This window comes from Botryllus schlosseri, chromosome 6 (genome assembly GCF_051294905.1).
Source record: "Botryllus schlosseri isolate E-star chromosome 6, Bs_hap1, whole genome shotgun sequence".
NCBI lineage: Eukaryota > Metazoa > Chordata > Ascidiacea > Stolidobranchia > Styelidae > Botryllus > Botryllus schlosseri.
In genome coordinates this window covers 29,356,698-29,374,962 of record NC_137241.1, presented here as the reverse complement: position 1 = coordinate 29,374,962, position 18,265 = coordinate 29,356,698, and the positions used below count along the sequence as shown (strand labels likewise).

The following is an 18,265-nucleotide window of genomic DNA, read 5'->3' as shown; positions in this document are numbered from 1 at the left end:
ACTCAAGCCTGTTCCCCAAAACAGCGTGAAGACACAATACATTCGATACGCATTTTATTTTTGACGCCATTGTTGTGCACTGTCTTGACCTCAATGACCATCTATACGTCATACCAGATTATGCCTTTCGTGATCGGTATTCCACCGGGACTCATTCAGCCTTCAATAGCCGCGCTGAAACTTATTTGAGATTCCCTCGCTTTGCGAATAAGTCATTATTCACACGCCGGTACAATTAGTATATGCGCCATGTTCGAAATGAATGGAATTAAAACGCCGAGAAGACGTTACTCTTACACGCGAATTGAATCATGTCAAAATTCATGAAGATACAACAGATTCTGCGCTGTATAGATTGTTCGTCGTGAAATGTTGTTCTGGTATTGTTTCAAGGTCGATTACTTATTTGAATACAAATAAGATCTCCTGCACTGTCACGGGATGAGCGCGTGCGCATCGTAACATGATCCCCATGCAAGTTGTTGATTGCTAACACAGATCCCGTACAAGCTGTTGATTGCTAACTCGCTTTCAGTAATTAGATCCGCCAATTAGTTACGCTTTCGAAAGCGTAGCGTACGGAATACAGAAGTCGCTATCCGCTAAAGGTATGACGCCTAGAGGCTCATTCTGCCCCCTTTATTCAGTTCTACCCCCTTTTTATCTCGGCTGGCTACGCCCCTGTAGCCTACCATATTGTGACGAGTGTATTTATTTTTTCAATGCTGCCGATTATACGCGAGTATCATGAATGTTGACAATTACTCAAGTAGAATGATGAAATATTTCCTGGTAGTCGAGATAATTGCTGAAATCGATGTTAGTCACGTGAAATAATGGAATATTTTCTGGTAGAGTCAAGATCAGGGGTGGGCAATTATTTTTACCAACGGGCTGCTAATCGTGTGCACTGATTGCATTATTTTACGAATTAAGAGTTAGAAACGTATGAAGTAATAGTTTAACCCTCCTCCCGCGGTCGGCCTCAGGACCGAATTTTAATGCATTTAGAAAAAGATTCATAAAATCTGAACCACGGGACTTGAACCGACGCCTAATATATCGCTGTAATCAGGAAACAGGCGCCTAACCAACTGAGCTACTCTGAAAGCGAGAGAGTAACAGGTGATGCCCCTGTACCGGGAAGTGTTCTCAACTTTTTGAAAATAAAAGAGAATTCGACTTTTGAATTTGCTGCTACGTCATACACGGAGCTGCTCGGGATAGAGTCATCGCCTGACTGATTTCACAGCAATATCAGGATTCCAAAACGACCTGAGTGAGGTTCTTACGATAATACAGTCGATTGTAACGAGTGCTGATGTACCGATGGCTACAGCTGGCTACTGTGTGTTCGACGCCAGGCGTCTCGCATTCAGCGCACATACACGCGCCGCGTGTTATTGTTCGAAAATGACGTAGTATCGCGGACGTTGAAATTATTCATTTCACAACGCCGTTATATGGTAATCGCTTATCAATTCTTTGTACGAGATAGTGTTATGTGTTGAAACGAATTTGCCATTGTAAAACAACTATAACTGAATTGGTTGAATTGACAGGTAGTCATACCTGCAATATGAATACACATTCTTACTGATATTTTAGTTGGCATTTCAAATCAGTTTATCAAATATTATGCAAGCCATCGACGGTGGTGGTGTAGACAAACGCTTTGAGACAAGGCCTATCTATTGAACAGATAATAGGCATCCACAACCACCTCAGCTATCGCAGACGAATAGTGGTTTCTGTACCACACGCGCATCGCAGCAATCAGTTTGCTTCGAAGTGCAGCCATATTTTGGTAAAAGAATATAGTATATTGCATGATACAACATATGAAATAATGCATCACGCGTGGAATACAACCGCAAATTGAAATGGTAACAAACCAAATCTAGCACCAACAAATGGAAAACCATGTCATGGGTACAATGATGGCTTCGTATGAAACAATGTAGATGACGTAGTGGCCTATATAGCATTGGCGACTCAACTTATTATAAAGATATACCTTGTTATGCGTAATCTGCAACATGAAATCTGCGCCAAGCACAACAGCAAATATATTGCGGCGTGTTATTGTTTTGGTAATAACATAGGATCCCTGACGTTGAAATGATTCATTTCACAATGTCGGTATATGCACTCGAATTTGTCCATTCTTTGTACGAGATAGTGTTATGTGTTGAAACGAACTTTGCCGTTGTAAAACAACTAGGACTGAATTGGTTGAATTGACAGAGTCATACCTGCAATGTGAATACAGTGCTTCACTGATATTTTATGGGCGTTTCAAATCAGTTTATCACATATTATCGAGCGGTGCTTTCCTGCGCTACCACGGGAAAGATGCGCAACATTTTCACCAGAAATGTCGTAAATTTGCTGTCATATCAAGAGCGGAGATCATGTAACTCACTGAAGATGGTAGTGTTGATGTATTGGTATGAAAAGTACGAATAATCCATATGCGTAATCTGCAACAGCAAGTTCGCGCTAATCACAACATGGAATATATTGCTAAAACCCACGCATGTTATTTCGTAAAATATGTTTACTTCCAATTCGAATAATCTGTCCTGCAACCAATGTTAGATATAAGCATTACAATAGATGGGCGATGACATAGTCAACAGCTGTTTGGAGAAAAGAGCTGCATATGAATATGACGTCTGTAACGGAGATGCGCTGGTCACGGGCGCTGGTTTATCTCGCGCGCGCACATGCACTCGAGCGCCGCCGCAAGTTGTATTTTGCGCAAAACGTTTTTGTGTATTCAATCGGTATTTTGATGAGGTTATTTCATAGTCTAATAGGTTATTTATGGCTCGACGTATGCGTATTGACACTAGCTATCCATCTGAAATAGATGTAACTTTCTGCGACCAGTATAACGCAAGATATTCGGGATTAAGTGAAGCGTGTTCGTGAAAATACAATCCGGGCTCATGCATGAGCCAACCGCGTAGCGAGGGTTAAGGCACAGACCCTGTAATTCCTAATGTGACAACGGCCATAAACAAAATTTGATATGGAAGATAGAAGATATGACTTTTGACTTCAATTGTTATGGTATAATTTGCTATATTGACTTTTTTGAAACCTGGATCACTCATAAGACGTGTACATTAGGGCTGTTCAAAAATAACCTTTTTTCCTGAATCTTGCTGGTTACGTGATTAAATTGTTAAGTTGCCTTAAAAACGACGCACACCAAATTTGAAGTCATTCCAACCAATATTCGCGGATTTCGTACAGTTTGAAAATTTTGAATTTGCCTAAAAATGCAAAAAAAAAAATTTTTTTTGTCAACCCCATGAAATTGTTGCGCTGTCTTCAAAAACGATGCAAAACAAATTTGACTCAATTCGAAGCCGTAGAAGTGGAGTTATTTCAGTTTTTCTTTGATAATTCTGGGATTATCCTTGATTGGTGGATCATCCCAGAATTATCATCAAAAAACTTGAATAACTCCGCTTCTACAGCTTGGAATTGAGTCAAATTTGTTTTCCATCGTTTTTGAAGACAGCGCAACAATTTCATACTATTGTAAGGAAAATTTGAAAAAATTTTTTTTTTGCATTTTTAGGCAAATTCAAAATTTTCAAACTGTCCGCGAATATTGGTTGGAATGAATTCAAATTTGGTGTGCGTCGTTTTTTCAGGCAACCTAACGAGTTAATCACGTAACCAGCAGATTCAGGAAAAAAGGTTATTTTTGAACAGCCCTCGTGTACATAAATAAACTAGACTTCAAAGTAAACACATTTCCGGTTCAGTTTATACAGCCTATAGTTTTAGTCCACACATTAACATTAATAAATATATCTTATGGTCTAAAACTTTTCGTGGGCCGCATTTAGCCCGCATGCCACACAATGCCCAGGTCTGGTCAAGATAATTGCTGACATCGACGTTACTCATTGACATTGACAAAATTGATATACCCATTGTGACATAGGAATTCGATATCCTGTTCTTTCGCGGCAGAAAACGAAACGGGAGAAGTCGCGGGAGGCAAGAAAAAACGCAAGAGAAAGAAGAAAAAGGGCCCCAAGCAGCAAACCGACCCTCCCACCATTCCCATTTTCGACCTGTACAATTCAAAAATATTCCCGAAAGGCCAAGAAACTGAATATCTGCCGGACAAGGATGGGTGAGAATGATAGTAAATAGAAATGAATGAAACTTCCAGTGGTGATAAAAGTAGTCACCGATGGTACTCGTGTAGAATTGATGTCGTAAATTTCTACTCAAGTAGGCTACAAGTGGAACTAGAGATTTCCAAGTCTGTATTCTAGGCCTAGTTCTGCTTAAAAAATGAAAACTTTCAAGTAGAAATGGAACTAGTTCGAAATCATAACCCTAGATCGTAATGTCGTAAATTTTTGATCAAGCCCAAGGGACAAGTCAGTTAAAATGTAAGCACCAGTATTCTAGGATTTGTTAGTCTGAAATAATGAAAATTTAAGGTAGGAGGAAAAGCGAAATTAGTCCGAAATCATGACCTTGACCATTTCACTCGTAAAAGCGATGCAAACTTAACCGAAAATTACTTCATACTTTTTAAAATCCAAATTGGGAAAAGTCGGTAGCTTTGTCTGAAAAATTGTTCGAGTGTAATCAGGCGCGTAGCCAGCCGAAAAATAAGGGGGGGGGTTTGAAATAAAAGGGGGGGTTCGATTTTTTTCGAATTTTGTAACGTAGCATCAATTCGTTACGGTTAAGTACATGTGATGCGTAAATAACGATTATAAAACATTCCCGTGTCGGCGATTATAGGCGTATGATAAGCTTGTCGACGAGTCCGGAAGTGCTGTTGATTAGCGACTCCCTGATCTGTCGTGAACAATCAAATACGCACGCGTCGAACATGTGAAAACACGCGCTTATCAACGCGGCTTATCAACGCGCCGAACAATTAAATTCGTGCGCGTATCAAAGCGTCCAACAATTAAATACGCCCGCTCATCAATGCGTCTTGCGTCTTACGTAGTCTCGGCGACGAATTGCGCAAGTAAAAATGTACGAGGTTTTATGGAATATGTGCTATAATGACGCCGATTTCAGATGGTTCCAACCTTACCTATTTTATAACTCAAGCCTACTGCACTATAACTGAAGACTAGTGGTAATCAATTACGCATGTACTGTACGTACGCACGCGTCGAACATGATTGCGGACATTCGATGTCGTTCAGTAACGAGATGTCATTCTTTAATCACGATCGCTAATCAGCATACACTTAATCGCATTTTATCCAAGCCATCGAGAAATAGGATCCAATGCATGTAGGCTCAAGACGCGGTAGTTAAGCTAACGATATCTTTAGTACTAGGCCTATTGCAGATGCGATTGTGTAGGCAAGCGAAGATATCGTGCACACCAAGCCAATGCAGATGTGATTGTGAAGGCCAGTGACGATATCGTGCGCACAGGGCCTATTGCAGATGTGATTATTCAAGCCAGCGGAATTAGGCTTGTTGGAGACGCGGTAAATGAGGCTAGCAATAATTGCCGAACGCGCGACAATGAATGACCTGATTTCGCAATCATCTCAGCGGGAGATCGTGTCGCGTTACATTGTGCAGTGCAATGCGCCAGGACGAATCTCGCTAATTAGCAATACGACTTTCGTTAATTAGCGGCGACTTTTGTTATTGGCCGCGCGCAATACTGATAATACAACTTATTGAATTGCAACCGACTATTAGCGTCAGAGCGGTCATTTAAAAAGGGCGAGGTTTCGTGTTAAAGGAGGGGGTTTCGTGTTAAAGGAGGGGGTTTCGCGTTTCTAAAGGAGGGGGTTTCGACCCCCGAAACCCCCCCCCCCTGGCTACGCGCCTGAGTGTAATTAATGCTAGCGTTCTCTAAAACGTAGAAGTACCGTGTACTTAAAAAAAACTGTTCTTTCTTTAAGTGGAAGTGGTTTGTAAACCAGGGTTGTATCCAAGTCGCAAGGTTCCGAGTCACAAGTCAATCTTACTTTTATAGTTTCGACTCGAGTCGAGTCATTTTCAATCACCACCAAGTCAAGTCAGTGAGTGGATGGTCGAGTCCGAGTCATAGCGTTGTGACTCGAGTCCGAGTCTAAGTCACTATGTTCATTGTTCAGTTTTGAGTTCAATCTGGTTCAACCCACTTTTTTTCAACTCACGAGTGATATAGAATGGCTCGCATTCATAATATCGTAATTTTCCTCGGTCTTAACAGTTTCTGGCCCTATTTTCCAAGTATCAGGACTGATAGACGAAATACCAATACTGTGGTAGTGGTGACTTTACTATTTTTCGAAGTTACATCTTGGTTTGAGTCATGCACAATGACTCGAGTACAAGTTGAGTCATTTTACTCATTTGAAAAAATGATGTGAGTCAAGTCGAGTCACCAAAAAATCGCGAGTCAAGTCATGACTCTAGTCATAGCAACCCTGCTGTAAGCAGCCACTTGAGTAGCTAGTACAGGTAAGCAAAAGCTACTTGAGTACTCTTAAAAGGCACAAGTATTTAATTGTTCACAACCTCCGGCAACTTCCATCTATCTTCAGACGTACTTCCGAATGGAGAGTGACTTCTCAAGAGAAAAAAGCTCTTGACGCGTCGCACGAGGAAACGTGGAACGATTTCAGGCAGGCGGCGGAGGCTCATCGGCAGGTCAGGAAATACGTTCAAGGATACATCAAACCAGGAATGACCATGATTGAGATATGGTGAGAATATGGAATTAGCTTGTGGAGGTGCAGATATTCAATATTGCGGTGAACTTCATGTTGCCATATTGATGGATACTGCATAAGATCATTGTTGGCTATACTCACTGTGATTGATTTTTTTTTCGAAAGATTCTAGGTCAGTGGTTCTTTTCCGGGTATCCCTGGACGGCATTGCAAGTGAAACTCGATTATTTGAATACTTGCTTTCAGTGAGAAACTGGAAGAGGCATCTAGAAAACTCATCAACGAGAATAAATTGGAATCGGGGCTCGCTTTTCCGACAGGTGATTTATTATTCTATGAACATACCTGATGTGGACGGGATCCTTCTTTTAATTTTCCATTCTCGTAGAAATCTAACTCAATCCTTGCGTTCTATGAATCTTTAGCTCTCCAATTAAGTCTTACGGATGTGTGAGCACGTGGGCCAGAGTTGGGGTAGTTTTAACATACAAGAACACTGATTCCCAAAGGGTGCGATGCAGCCACCCAATTTTCCTTCCAATTTTTGACGAGTCTGCGCACACTCGACAATTTACTGCGCAGACCCTTGGACAACAGTGCGTAACGACTAAAAAAAAGGTCATCACTTTATATTTTTTGTGCAACTTAAATTAACTGTGCGCAGAGACCGCGTCAGCACTACGCACGTGCGCAGCTTAGAGGGAACATTGCCGACACCCTGGGGGATACTTTTAGCGGTAAGGGGGCGGAAATACCGAATGGGTTGATTGTGGGGCGAATGGGCTTTTGAACTTTATTCCCTTACTGTGTGGTATTTTTCCCAGTTGTCATGATGATTTGACTCATAAAGGTGATGCTAGCATATCACCATTCTACTTCATAAAATCCCGTGTTCAAAAAATAATTAGATTTGCCTAAAAGTCAAAGATGTCTCCAATTTCACTTTTCACTTCAACATGCTATTCTTTCAGGGTGCTCGCTAAATCACTGCGCAGCGCATTACACTCCAAACTCCGGTGACAAGACGGTGCTTCAGTACGACGACGTTTGCAAAATTGACTTTGGCACGCACGTTAATGGTATGTCAGTCTACAATTCAATTGACTATCCACTTTGAAATATGCCTGGATATTTTCAGCTGACACTGGTCAGGGGTAATCGTCAGCAACTAGTGGAGAATTGGGGACAACATTGTGTATCAACTATCGTATCACTAAATATGATGTCACCGGCATGAGAATTCGAATTGTCGATATGCAATGTTCTTTCCAATTCTCTACTAGTTGCTGACGATTACTCCTGACGAGTGTCAGTCGAAGATATTAGGGTTTGTTTCAATACGAGCATATTATTCAAATGTATATTGAAGTTGTGTACCGTTACCTCAAAGGGTCTCTTTTGTAGATGTTATGAAATAATTTCAACCATTTCAGGAAGGATTATTGACAGCGCTTTCACGGTCGCGTTTAATCCGAGGTATAATCGGTTGTTAGAAGCTGTGAAGGACGCAACCAATACTGGAATAAAACATGCAGGTGACTGATGATTGTCTCTGTTATATCATTATCGACTAGCCTATATATTCGGGCAGGGTTGTAACCAAGAAGCGAGGTTCCGAGTCACAAGTCAATTTGACTTTCATAGTTTTGACTCGAGTCAAGTCATTTTCAATTCACCACCGAGTCGAGTCCGAGTTGAAGTCATGGTGTTGATTATCTAGTTCGAGTCAAATTCAACTCACTTCCATGAAACTTTTGGGTGATATCGAAGGCCCCGGATTCATAATATACTCATTTTACTCGCTTTAAATATGTTTATTGAAACGGATGGAAGGGTCTATTTTTCAATTATCGGTCCTGATATACCAGACTTGAATAAGACATATAGAATGTGTAGAGTCATGAGCAATGACTCTAGTACAAGTCGAGTCACTTTCCATTCCTGAGAAAATCACTCGAGTCATCGAAAAATTGCGAGTTGAGTCATTACTTGAGTTATTACAATCCTGTAATTGGCTTAGAGACACCTTCTTACATGACGATACGATACATTATATTGCGCGGTGATTCAATCTAGAAAACTGACTTGACCTTAGGTCACCTAAGAGGTGTGATGACCATTCATTGTGTAACAATTTAAACAATTTATGTTTTAGGCCAAATTCATACACATTGGACGCTGGTATGCCACGCATACCTAGTAAAGTCTTTTAGCCTTTGGGCTTGAGCAATCGACTTTCAAGACATCTAAGATTGCAGCTGCTATCGTTCTATTGTGAATTTAACCAATTGTCAGCAAATATCAATCCATCAATATTCGTCAGATTATATTTCCATCTGCACAAGACACACACAATGTACAATGCGATATATAAGACATGCAATGCGATGTAATGAACAGATAGTAGGATGCCGAACGACCATTTGCGGTCTCTTAGACTGGCATCCACCTCGGCCCAGCACCAGATGTCGCAGTCTTCTTCGATATTAATCTTTCTTTGTTGCTATTTCTTGCTCTCTTCTTTCATTCCTCATTGGGTCTTTTTTACTGTGCTTTTTTGTCGCCGTATGAACAGCGACACGGGGGACGAGGAGTCCAGGATAACCTCTGACGGCGGGACTTGAACCCGGGCCACCTGCCCATGGTTGTAATGACTCGAGTCACAATTTTCTTATGACTCAACTTAACTCGAGTCAATTCGTATATTGACTCGGCTTGGACTCGAGTCATTGCGCATGACTCTAAGGCAGGGGTGGGCAAACTACGGCCCGCGGGCCGCATGCGGCCCGCAACACCGGTCTGTGCGGCCCGCGAGAGTCTAAAGAAACTTATTGAAAATGTTGATAAAAAGCGTGCTAAAATCGAATTAATGCAGGGACGTGATTAAATTTTGTCTTAGTATATTTCGCCATGATAATTCTAAGGCAGTGGTTCTCAAACTGGGGTGCGCGTTCCGCTCCCTTCTGAAGGGGGTCGCGGAGTTGAGCTCGACTGAAATTTTTTTCGCGCCTTTCGCGATTTGCATTCAGTTCATAATATTTGCTCTGTTTTTAGTCTGATTTTCATATTTAAAATTCTCTCATCCAGTCGCAACCTTCCATGACATCAAACTATCCGCTAGGTTTGCTAGCATCCTGGTAGCGTTTTGTGATATGACGATAAGTGGGGCACAAAATCTTTCACCATCATAAGGGGGGCGGTGTCTTAAAAAGAACCACTGTTCTCAATACTTACTAAATTATTTCTTATCTTTAATTCCTGGTGCGACAGCCCGATGTCAAGGCCCACGCAGTTTGAAGGGTTTCAACTGCTAAACATCACAGAAATCCTAAACGACATTGACATAATTCGGATCACAACACGAGTGTGATTTCAGATTGGCCACTCCAGTTATAATTATTTCAGTGATGAGCTTATAAAATACGATTCGCGCGTGTCTTAATTAGGTAGACTCGTTCTCTGTGTGCGTAGAATTAGGGGATTTATATTCTATCTACACATATAGTAGAAGCGTGTTTGAAGCTAACATGGGTAAGATGCTGTCGGCATTGTGTGTCCTGGAACTGAACAAAAAGCGAAATTTGTAAATCTATTAACAGATCACTCTTCACAGATTTAAATTTCAATCTTGTTCTAAGATTCGGGATAACCGACTTTCATCTCTATAGTTTTGATAAACTGGTTAGTGGTTATTGAGGTCGACCAACCTATGAAATTTCGCCACTGTTTCTGACGTGTGTACGATATCATCAAAGCAATCTTTGGTTTGTTTTAAATAGGGATATATATTATCTCCATGTCCTCACTATATAATCAAACACCATGCAATATTGCGTTTTGGTTTATAATGTCAATTTTGTATATTGCGGCCCGCGAATAGATTCAGATGTTGAATGCGGCCCGCGAGATCAAAAGTTTGCCCACCCCTGCTCTAAGGTAACCACATGACTCGAGACTCAGGCGGCCAAGACTGACATTTCATTGCAATCACGAAGAATAGTAAAGTAACCGTACTATTGAGATTTCATCTATTAGTATTGGTACTTGAAAATGGGACCAGAAACTGTTAAACGTGAGGAAAATGGGTATATTATAAATGTGAACCATTTGATATCACCAAACAGAGTTATAAAAAGTGGGTTTAACAAGACTTTAAGTAGAAACTGAGCAGTCAACACAATGACTTGGACTCGGACTCGAGTCATAATCCCATGAGCCGGACTCGACCCTCTGCTCGCTGACTTGGACTCGGACTTGACTCGGCGGTATATTGAAAATGACTCGAGTCAAAAGTATAAAAGTGAGATTGATTTGTGACTCGGAGCCTTGTGAGTTGGTTACAGCCTCGCGCCTGCCTAGCTAGCGTTGACGCTCACCACTATGCTATCTCCCCCGAGATGTCGCAAAGTGTGATTTCCTGAAGGCTCCTCTTGATGATATCCGTGGATTGATGATTTGATATCGATATTAGTCATAGCGCGCAATGATACTCTCAGTGCTTAGCAAAATTGTGCTACATGTTTCTGCGGTACGAGCAATCAAAGTTTTTAAAGCCTTTGACACAGTGGAGAATACTATTTAAACCAGTGGTTCCCAACTTTTTTCGGTGTGAGGGCCAAATTTAAAATTTCAGAGTACGGTCGGGGCCGCACGAATACTAGGGCAATAAAACGGACCCAAATAGTCATCAAAGTATGAAAATTGTCATAGTTCCGATCAATCGCTCGACGCCATTAACGATTGTTTTGGTCATTGTGTTACCGCATGCGGCCCTCAGGGCCGCGGTTGAGAATCACTGATTTAAACCATAATTTTCAATTTGGAGTTAGCAAGGAGCGCATAATTTCAATACTGGTATTGAAATGAACCCAAATATTTTCGGCTGACACTCGTCAGGGGTATGGTCAGCAACTAGTAGAGGATTCAGACGGACATAGTTACGACACAGTGAAGACGAACATGATTTTCACGACAACGCGACTGCTCCCTGCAACACGTAAAGATGTGCTTCCTGCACTTCAACAAAGTAATGTAAAATACGAATATAAGTGTCACTGTGATTGTGGCTACGTGGGAAGAACGTCAAAGCGTCTGCAGGAACTCATAAACCAGCATGTCCCTAGATTTATTAAAACACGCGCATCACGCTCGGCGAAAAGCTCACCCTTAACTAATCCGCTCAAGATTGATGCGGAACAATCAAAGGCCATAAATTCTGCAGTTGGCAAACACTTCTGGGATAATCCCGCTTGTGCGAAAAATTATCGAGACGACAGATTTCGCGTCGTTGGGAAGGGCCGTTGTCACTTTCATTTGTGGGCCTCGACTTTTATCAAAATACGCCAGCCCAGGCTGCGTCAACCGAAGGAGTTCGTGTACCATCTAAAAATAGTACATTGAACGCTCTCGTATTCGAAATTTCATGCTGGTGACGTCATATTTTGTGATACGATTGTTGATATACCATGTTCTTTCCGATTCTCTACTAGTTGCTGAAGATTACCCCTGACGAGTGTCAGCCGAAAATATTCCAGCTCATTTCAATCTGAATATACTATTCAAAGGTATATTGAAGTTCTGTACTGAAGTACTGATGTACTGAAGCTGTTCAAATTTCAAAAGCGCCGCTCTAAAAAACATTGTGGCCAGATCTAGATACACTAAAACACAGTCCATCCTCTGAATAATTCTTGCCGTCTCAAGGTATCGACGTTCGACTCTGCGAGCTGGGCGGGTTGATCCAGGAAACGATGGAATCGTATGAAATCGAACTTGACGGAAAGACATATCGAGGTAAATATTTGCGATTAATTTATCTGCCCACGGAATTAAAAAATCGGGATGCTTGCAGACTTGCAGGACGAGACTAATTGAAGCGAGTCTAATTCTAATCTAATTAGTGAAATGTTTGTATGCTCTCACTTCAGTTCTAAACAATTAATGTGTTTTCTGGTATACTCAGAGAACTGTGTAGTGCGAAATGGACCAAGGTTGGCGCTTTAGGTTTGGTTGTCAGATTAGAATAATTTGAGCAAATTCCAATTTATGACATCTGAGTGTGCCATTGTTTTAAATTTAATTTAATATTTGGTTTTCCCGAAAATGCTACAAGAGAATGGTGTGGTGCGAAATGAGCCAAACTTGGTGTACAGATATTTTTCATGCTTGTACTTGTGAGAATAATGAACTCTGATTTGTTTTTGTGGTGTGATTTTAATCTAATTTGGTAAAAATGTGTAGCTATAATCCTAATTCTAATATGATGTTATGAAAGCGGCAAATTTTCTAGTTGTTAAATTATAGATACTTGATCGATCTCTTTGTGTGCAGTGAGGCCTATACGGAATTTATGCGGACATTCCATCGGACCTTATCACATCCACGCCGGCAAGTCTGTTCCCAGTGTGAACAACGGTGATCAGACTAAGATGGAGGTTAGAATCGCTTTGTGCTTACGTGAAAGAATTTGCATTTGAAATGGTACTTGTTGTTGGTCCAGGAGAACGAAGTGTTTGCGATCGAAACTTTCGGCAGCACGGGCCGCGGTCTCATTCAGGACGAGGGCGAATGTTCGCATTACATGAGGAATTTTGATCTCGCCAATACTAATGTTCCGCTCAGGTAGGGGTAATGTATAGGCTTGGCAAAATCTAGTGCTTGAGTATTTTTATTCAAATCAAGCGCAGTGTTCGAGACGAGTATTGGAGTATCACTCATAATGATATCATAACAGTATGAATGATATGAAAAGTTGAAATATGAACCTTTTATGCGGCCACAAAGAATAAAATGCCAGCTCTACATCATAGTAAAGATGCCATCGGTCGATCACGACCAGGGTTGTAACCAAGTCATAATGCTCCAAGTCCCGACTCACAAGTCAATCTCACTTTTATAGTTTTGACTCGACTCAAGTCGAGTCATTTTCAATTCACCACCGAGTCCAAGTCATTGTGTTGACTGCTCAGTTTCCAGTTTAAGTCTAGTTAAACCTACGTTTTATAACCCTGTTTGGTGATGTCGAATGGTTCGCATTTATAATATAATAATTTTCCTCACTTTTAGCAGTATCTGCTCGCATTTTCAAGTACCAGTACCAATAGACGAAATCCCAACAGTGTGGTACTTTACTATTCTTTAAAGTTACAACAAAATGCCGTCTTGGCCGTCCGAGTCTCGAGTCATATGACTTGGTTCGAGTCCTGCGCAATGACTGGAGTCCAAGTCGAGTCAATACACAGATTGACTCAAGTGGAGTCATTTCCGTATTTTGAAAAAATGACTCGAGTCGAGTTATCAGAAAATCGTGACTCGAGCCGAGTCATGACTTGAGTCATTACAGCCCTGATCACGGCTTCACATATTTGCCAAATTTTTATGAAAATAATCTGTAGGAAAAATTATTTTAACGCCTGCATCTTTAATTTGAGACTCATAGAATATTTATTCGCTCCAAAACGCTGTATGCTCATTAAGGGAACTAGCACCTCACCAGCGTTATCTCACGAAGGGCTACCCCAATCACCATGAAATTTTCACAGCTGCTAGCTGTAAACAAAATATCACAAACCGTAGTTTTAGCCAACGAAATTTGGATTTTTGACAAGAGAAATAGTGTTCCGACACGCCAAACACCGTACCTCAAAATTGTGATGCCTATTTTCCGATCTAACACGTGCTTTAGGAAGTCATAGAACAGTCCTACATGCCGCTAAAGTTTGAAGGATTATGTGCAACTCGTATTGGAGAAATTTCGTTTCTAAATTTCAAAGTTCGATTTTTTTTTCTTTTTTCAGGGGTTTGCTGGGAAGTTCTGTAAAGTTCTGTAGGCTATACATAAGCCAGACGAAAATTAGGAAAATATTGATCTGGATGTTGACTTTTCAAATAAAAAACAGTCCTTTACGACAAAAAATTCGTACATATTTTTAAAGAAGCAATATTACACAATTTTGCAATGGACGAAAACACGATTGAACATTTTCGCAATAAAATTGATATTATATAATTTTTGCTCATTTTTTGGTGAGGTAAGGCTCTGATGTAAGAACGGAGGTACCCTGTTAGTATTTCTAACCCAAAAAAATAAATTGAAAATTTTGAGACTTTTTCAAATGTTATAGACATACTAGTTTTTACTCATATTAACATCTACTTCTGTGTCTAGATCGCAACGTTCCAGGAAACTGCTGAATTTAATCACGGAAAACTTTGGGACTCTGGCGTTCTGCCGGCGTTGGGTGGACCGCTTGGGCGAGGCTCGATATCTCATGCCGTTGAAGAATCTGTGCGAAGTGGGGCTGGTAGAACCGTACCCTCCGTTGTGCGATATCAGAGGCTGTTACACGGCGCAGTACGAGCATACGATATTGCTGCGTCCGACATGCAAAGAAGTCGTCAGCCGTGGCGAAGATTACTGAGCATGGGAGTCCGACCGATTATTATCAGTTTGCCGATAATATGTCGATATCACAGTTTAAATCAGGGGTCGCGGGCCACTTTTCAAATTTGGTAGCGGCCATGGGCCGCATGAATTCTATATTGATAGAAAGTAGTCAACCACGTTTTAAAACTGTACGTCAATACCACGCTGTGCTACCTAACATAGGCGATGGGTATAGTGAAAACAAAAGAAGTAATATTTTAAGGAATGAAAATACAACAAAGGATCACTGGAATCAATTTCAGTTTATTTTGAACTCTGAGTTGTGCGCGATACCTGGAAATGCTTCTGGGGGCTAGCGAGGTACGTTACTAGCAGAAAGATCATCTCCACGTAAAGCTTGATTGTGTGGGGAAGCCCTACGCCAGTGGTTCTCAATCCTTCTTAGACATGTCCCCCTTTATGGTACTGAAAACTTACGCGCCCCCTTATCGTCATATCACCAAATGCATCCATTATTCTAGCAATCCCAACGGATAGTTTAAATGGCATGGAAGGCTAGGAATGTTGATGAGAGAATTCTACAATGTGAATTCTGGATTATACACAGAGCAACAACTATAACTATGAATTCGAGGTGAATCGCGTCGAGCGCGAAAAATTTTTCAGTTGACCGCAGCTTCGTGCCCCCTTCAGCTGCTTTCAAGCCCCTAGTTACAGAACTACTGCCCTTAGCCGTTTTCTAAGCGTCTCGGTCACGGCAGTGTTTGTACCATTGCACGTCAATTTCAGCATTTCAAAAAATGTTTTCTTAGCTTTCTTCCGAAATCTCAAATCAAGTCGCGGGCCGCAAAATATGACCGCGTATGGCCGCATGTTGGTGACCCCTGGTTTAAATGGAATATCGGTTTCAATCGTTAGAGGTAGAAAAAATATCTGCAATTTTCTTGACGTCACGACATGGTAGTAGGGAGTCGACAAGGGTGGTCAAGTAGAAGTACAGCCATAAATTTTTTCTTAATTAGAAGTAGAAGTAGCAATCTACAAGTAAATAAAAAAGTAATTGTTTTTGGCCTAGTTTTGCATGAAAGACAGAACACTGTCAAGTAGAACTAGTGGGAGTAGTCCAAAAAACTTGAGTACTTTAAACTAAGAGTCAAAGAACTGTAATCTGCGTCCGCTTGACTGACAATATGGACAAAGTTCATAGTTTTAAAGTGTCCAGATGCAACGTTTCTGGTTTATTCCATGTCCAAACATAGCATTGTCTTATTCTAGAAAAAGTAGTAAAACGTGTTCAAAAACGCGACGCAGTGAACGCCTGGGTTGTAACCAGATCGCAAGGCTCCGAGTCACAAGTCAATGTCACTTTTTATAGTTTTGATTTGAGTCGACTCATTTTCAATTGACCAGCGAGTCCATGTCAGCGAGCAGATGGTGGAGTCCGAGTCATGGTTTTATGACTCGAGTTCAAGTCATTGCCTCGACTGCTCAGTTTCCGGTTAAATTCTTGTTGAACCCATTTTTTACAACTCTGTTTGGTGATATCGAATGCTTCGCATTTATAATTTATCAATTTTCCACACTTTTAACAGTTTCTGGTCGCATTTTCAAGTACCAGTAATAATAGACGAAATGCCAATAGTCTGGTTACTTACTAATACTTCGAAATTACAATGAAATGTCCGTCTTGACCGTCTGAGTCTCGAGTCATATGACTTGGTCCCAGTCATGCGCTATGACTCGAGTCCAAGTCGAGTCAATGCACAGATTGACTCGAGTCGAGTCATTCCCGTATTTTGAGAAAAGGACTCGAGTCATCAGAAAATCGCGACTCGCGTCAAGTCACTGCAACCCTGATGAACGCCAGAGTTGAACGAATAATACTGCGCGACAGGTGTTTCGGGAGTAGTGATGGGAAAGATGACTTTTTTTTAGTCAACACCACTGACAGTACTAATGGACAAAAAATGTTGAAAATCACCATTTTTTTTTAAAGTGTCCTCTTTTTCGGGTCTCAAAATACGGTAACCCTACATAAGCAAGACCCCATATCTTTTGAATATCGCCTGAGTATATCGGAGGTTATCGGTGAATGTGATAGTTATTGGTGTCGGTCGGGCTCCACTGAGGATTGACGAAATATCTGTAAAATTTCTGCGTTATACTTGTCGGTTCAATCACGAGGAAGAATTTGTATGTAATTACGTGCATGGTGAAATGTACAAAAGTTCAATAAAACGTTTGACAGCAAATACCGAGGACTCTATCAGAAATTACTGTTGGATGAGATATTGTTCATCAGAGGTATTATTCGGGGTTGCGAGACTATGAGATGAGTTACAGTTTTGTTTTGATTGCATTTATAAACAAAGGTTGTCAGTAACTATGTATTTTGACTTCTTTTGAGGGTTGCCGGTGAACTCGGCACTTGGTGAATTCGGCCCTCGGAAAATTTTGTAATAAAGAAAGAGACTTTATTTTCATCCAACCAAAATACATAACAAACGGTAGTGATAATGGTACAGAAAATATGCATGCACAGTTTTCGGTATTAGATAGGAATGATCGATAAGACCGTGAAGGTCATCTAGTCTGATCACACCAGCATCAAACAGGTGCACTTGACTTTGAACAGTCTGGTTGTAAAAAATGTTGAGTTAAAAAGGGAAAATAGAAGAAAAATTAAACGATGGTAGTAAATGATCAATGAAGCAATGTCTTGGCGAGGTAAAGTGTATTAACAGCTATTATTATGAATTATTAAACTAATAATAGCATTATCAAGTGATTCGTCAATCTCGTTAGGAGGTCAGGGCATCGTAGATCACGCAGTCACGGCGTGATTAAATCACGGATTGCGTAGCCGCGGGAAATAACGCAGCGCGCATAATTATACCGACCACGCGCGGTCTGCTTGGTATTGATGATTTGATGGCGTGAGTATGCATCACCAGCTTCCGTTCAAGACCAGATTCATTAAATTTCATATCCCAGGTTGATCCTCGCATGTCGTGTTCAAGTACTCCAACACAGTTTAGAGAAGTTGCTTCCACGCCTAGGTCAAGGGTGGGTGTCTGATCCTAAAGGCTACTCCAAGTTGTTTCGACACCTTCCTATATTTTCATTGAATCGCAGTCTTGTGATGTTTTGAAACGATGAAAATATTAATAAGCCTGACTAAAGAAGTCAAGCGCAT

General features: G+C 41.0%; 1 protein-coding gene across 2 annotated transcripts in view; it reads left to right on the top strand.

The window, feature by feature from the left end:
• LOC145440666 (methionine aminopeptidase 2-like) overlaps positions 1-18,265 on the top strand; it is a 40,521-nt gene that overhangs the window by 1,673 nt on the left and 20,583 nt on the right. The window contains exons 3-11 of one of the 2 annotated variants that reach the window (XM_080318380.1): positions 3,997-4,162; positions 6,555-6,716; positions 6,930-7,003; positions 7,655-7,762; positions 8,117-8,218; positions 12,387-12,476; positions 13,014-13,117; positions 13,183-13,304; positions 14,851-17,321. The exons of the other annotated variant lie outside the window; for it this stretch is intronic. Of the exons in view, the coding sequence (XP_080174506.1) occupies positions 3,997-4,162; positions 6,555-6,716; positions 6,930-7,003; positions 7,655-7,762; positions 8,117-8,218; positions 12,387-12,476; positions 13,014-13,117; positions 13,183-13,304; positions 14,851-15,103 (1,181 nt within the window). The 3' untranslated portion in view covers positions 15,104-17,321. Of the gene's footprint in view, positions 1-3,996; positions 4,163-6,554; positions 6,717-6,929; positions 7,004-7,654; positions 7,763-8,116; positions 8,219-12,386; positions 12,477-13,013; positions 13,118-13,182; positions 13,305-14,850; positions 17,322-18,265 lie in introns of those variants that run through there. 2 annotated transcript variants of the gene reach the window in all.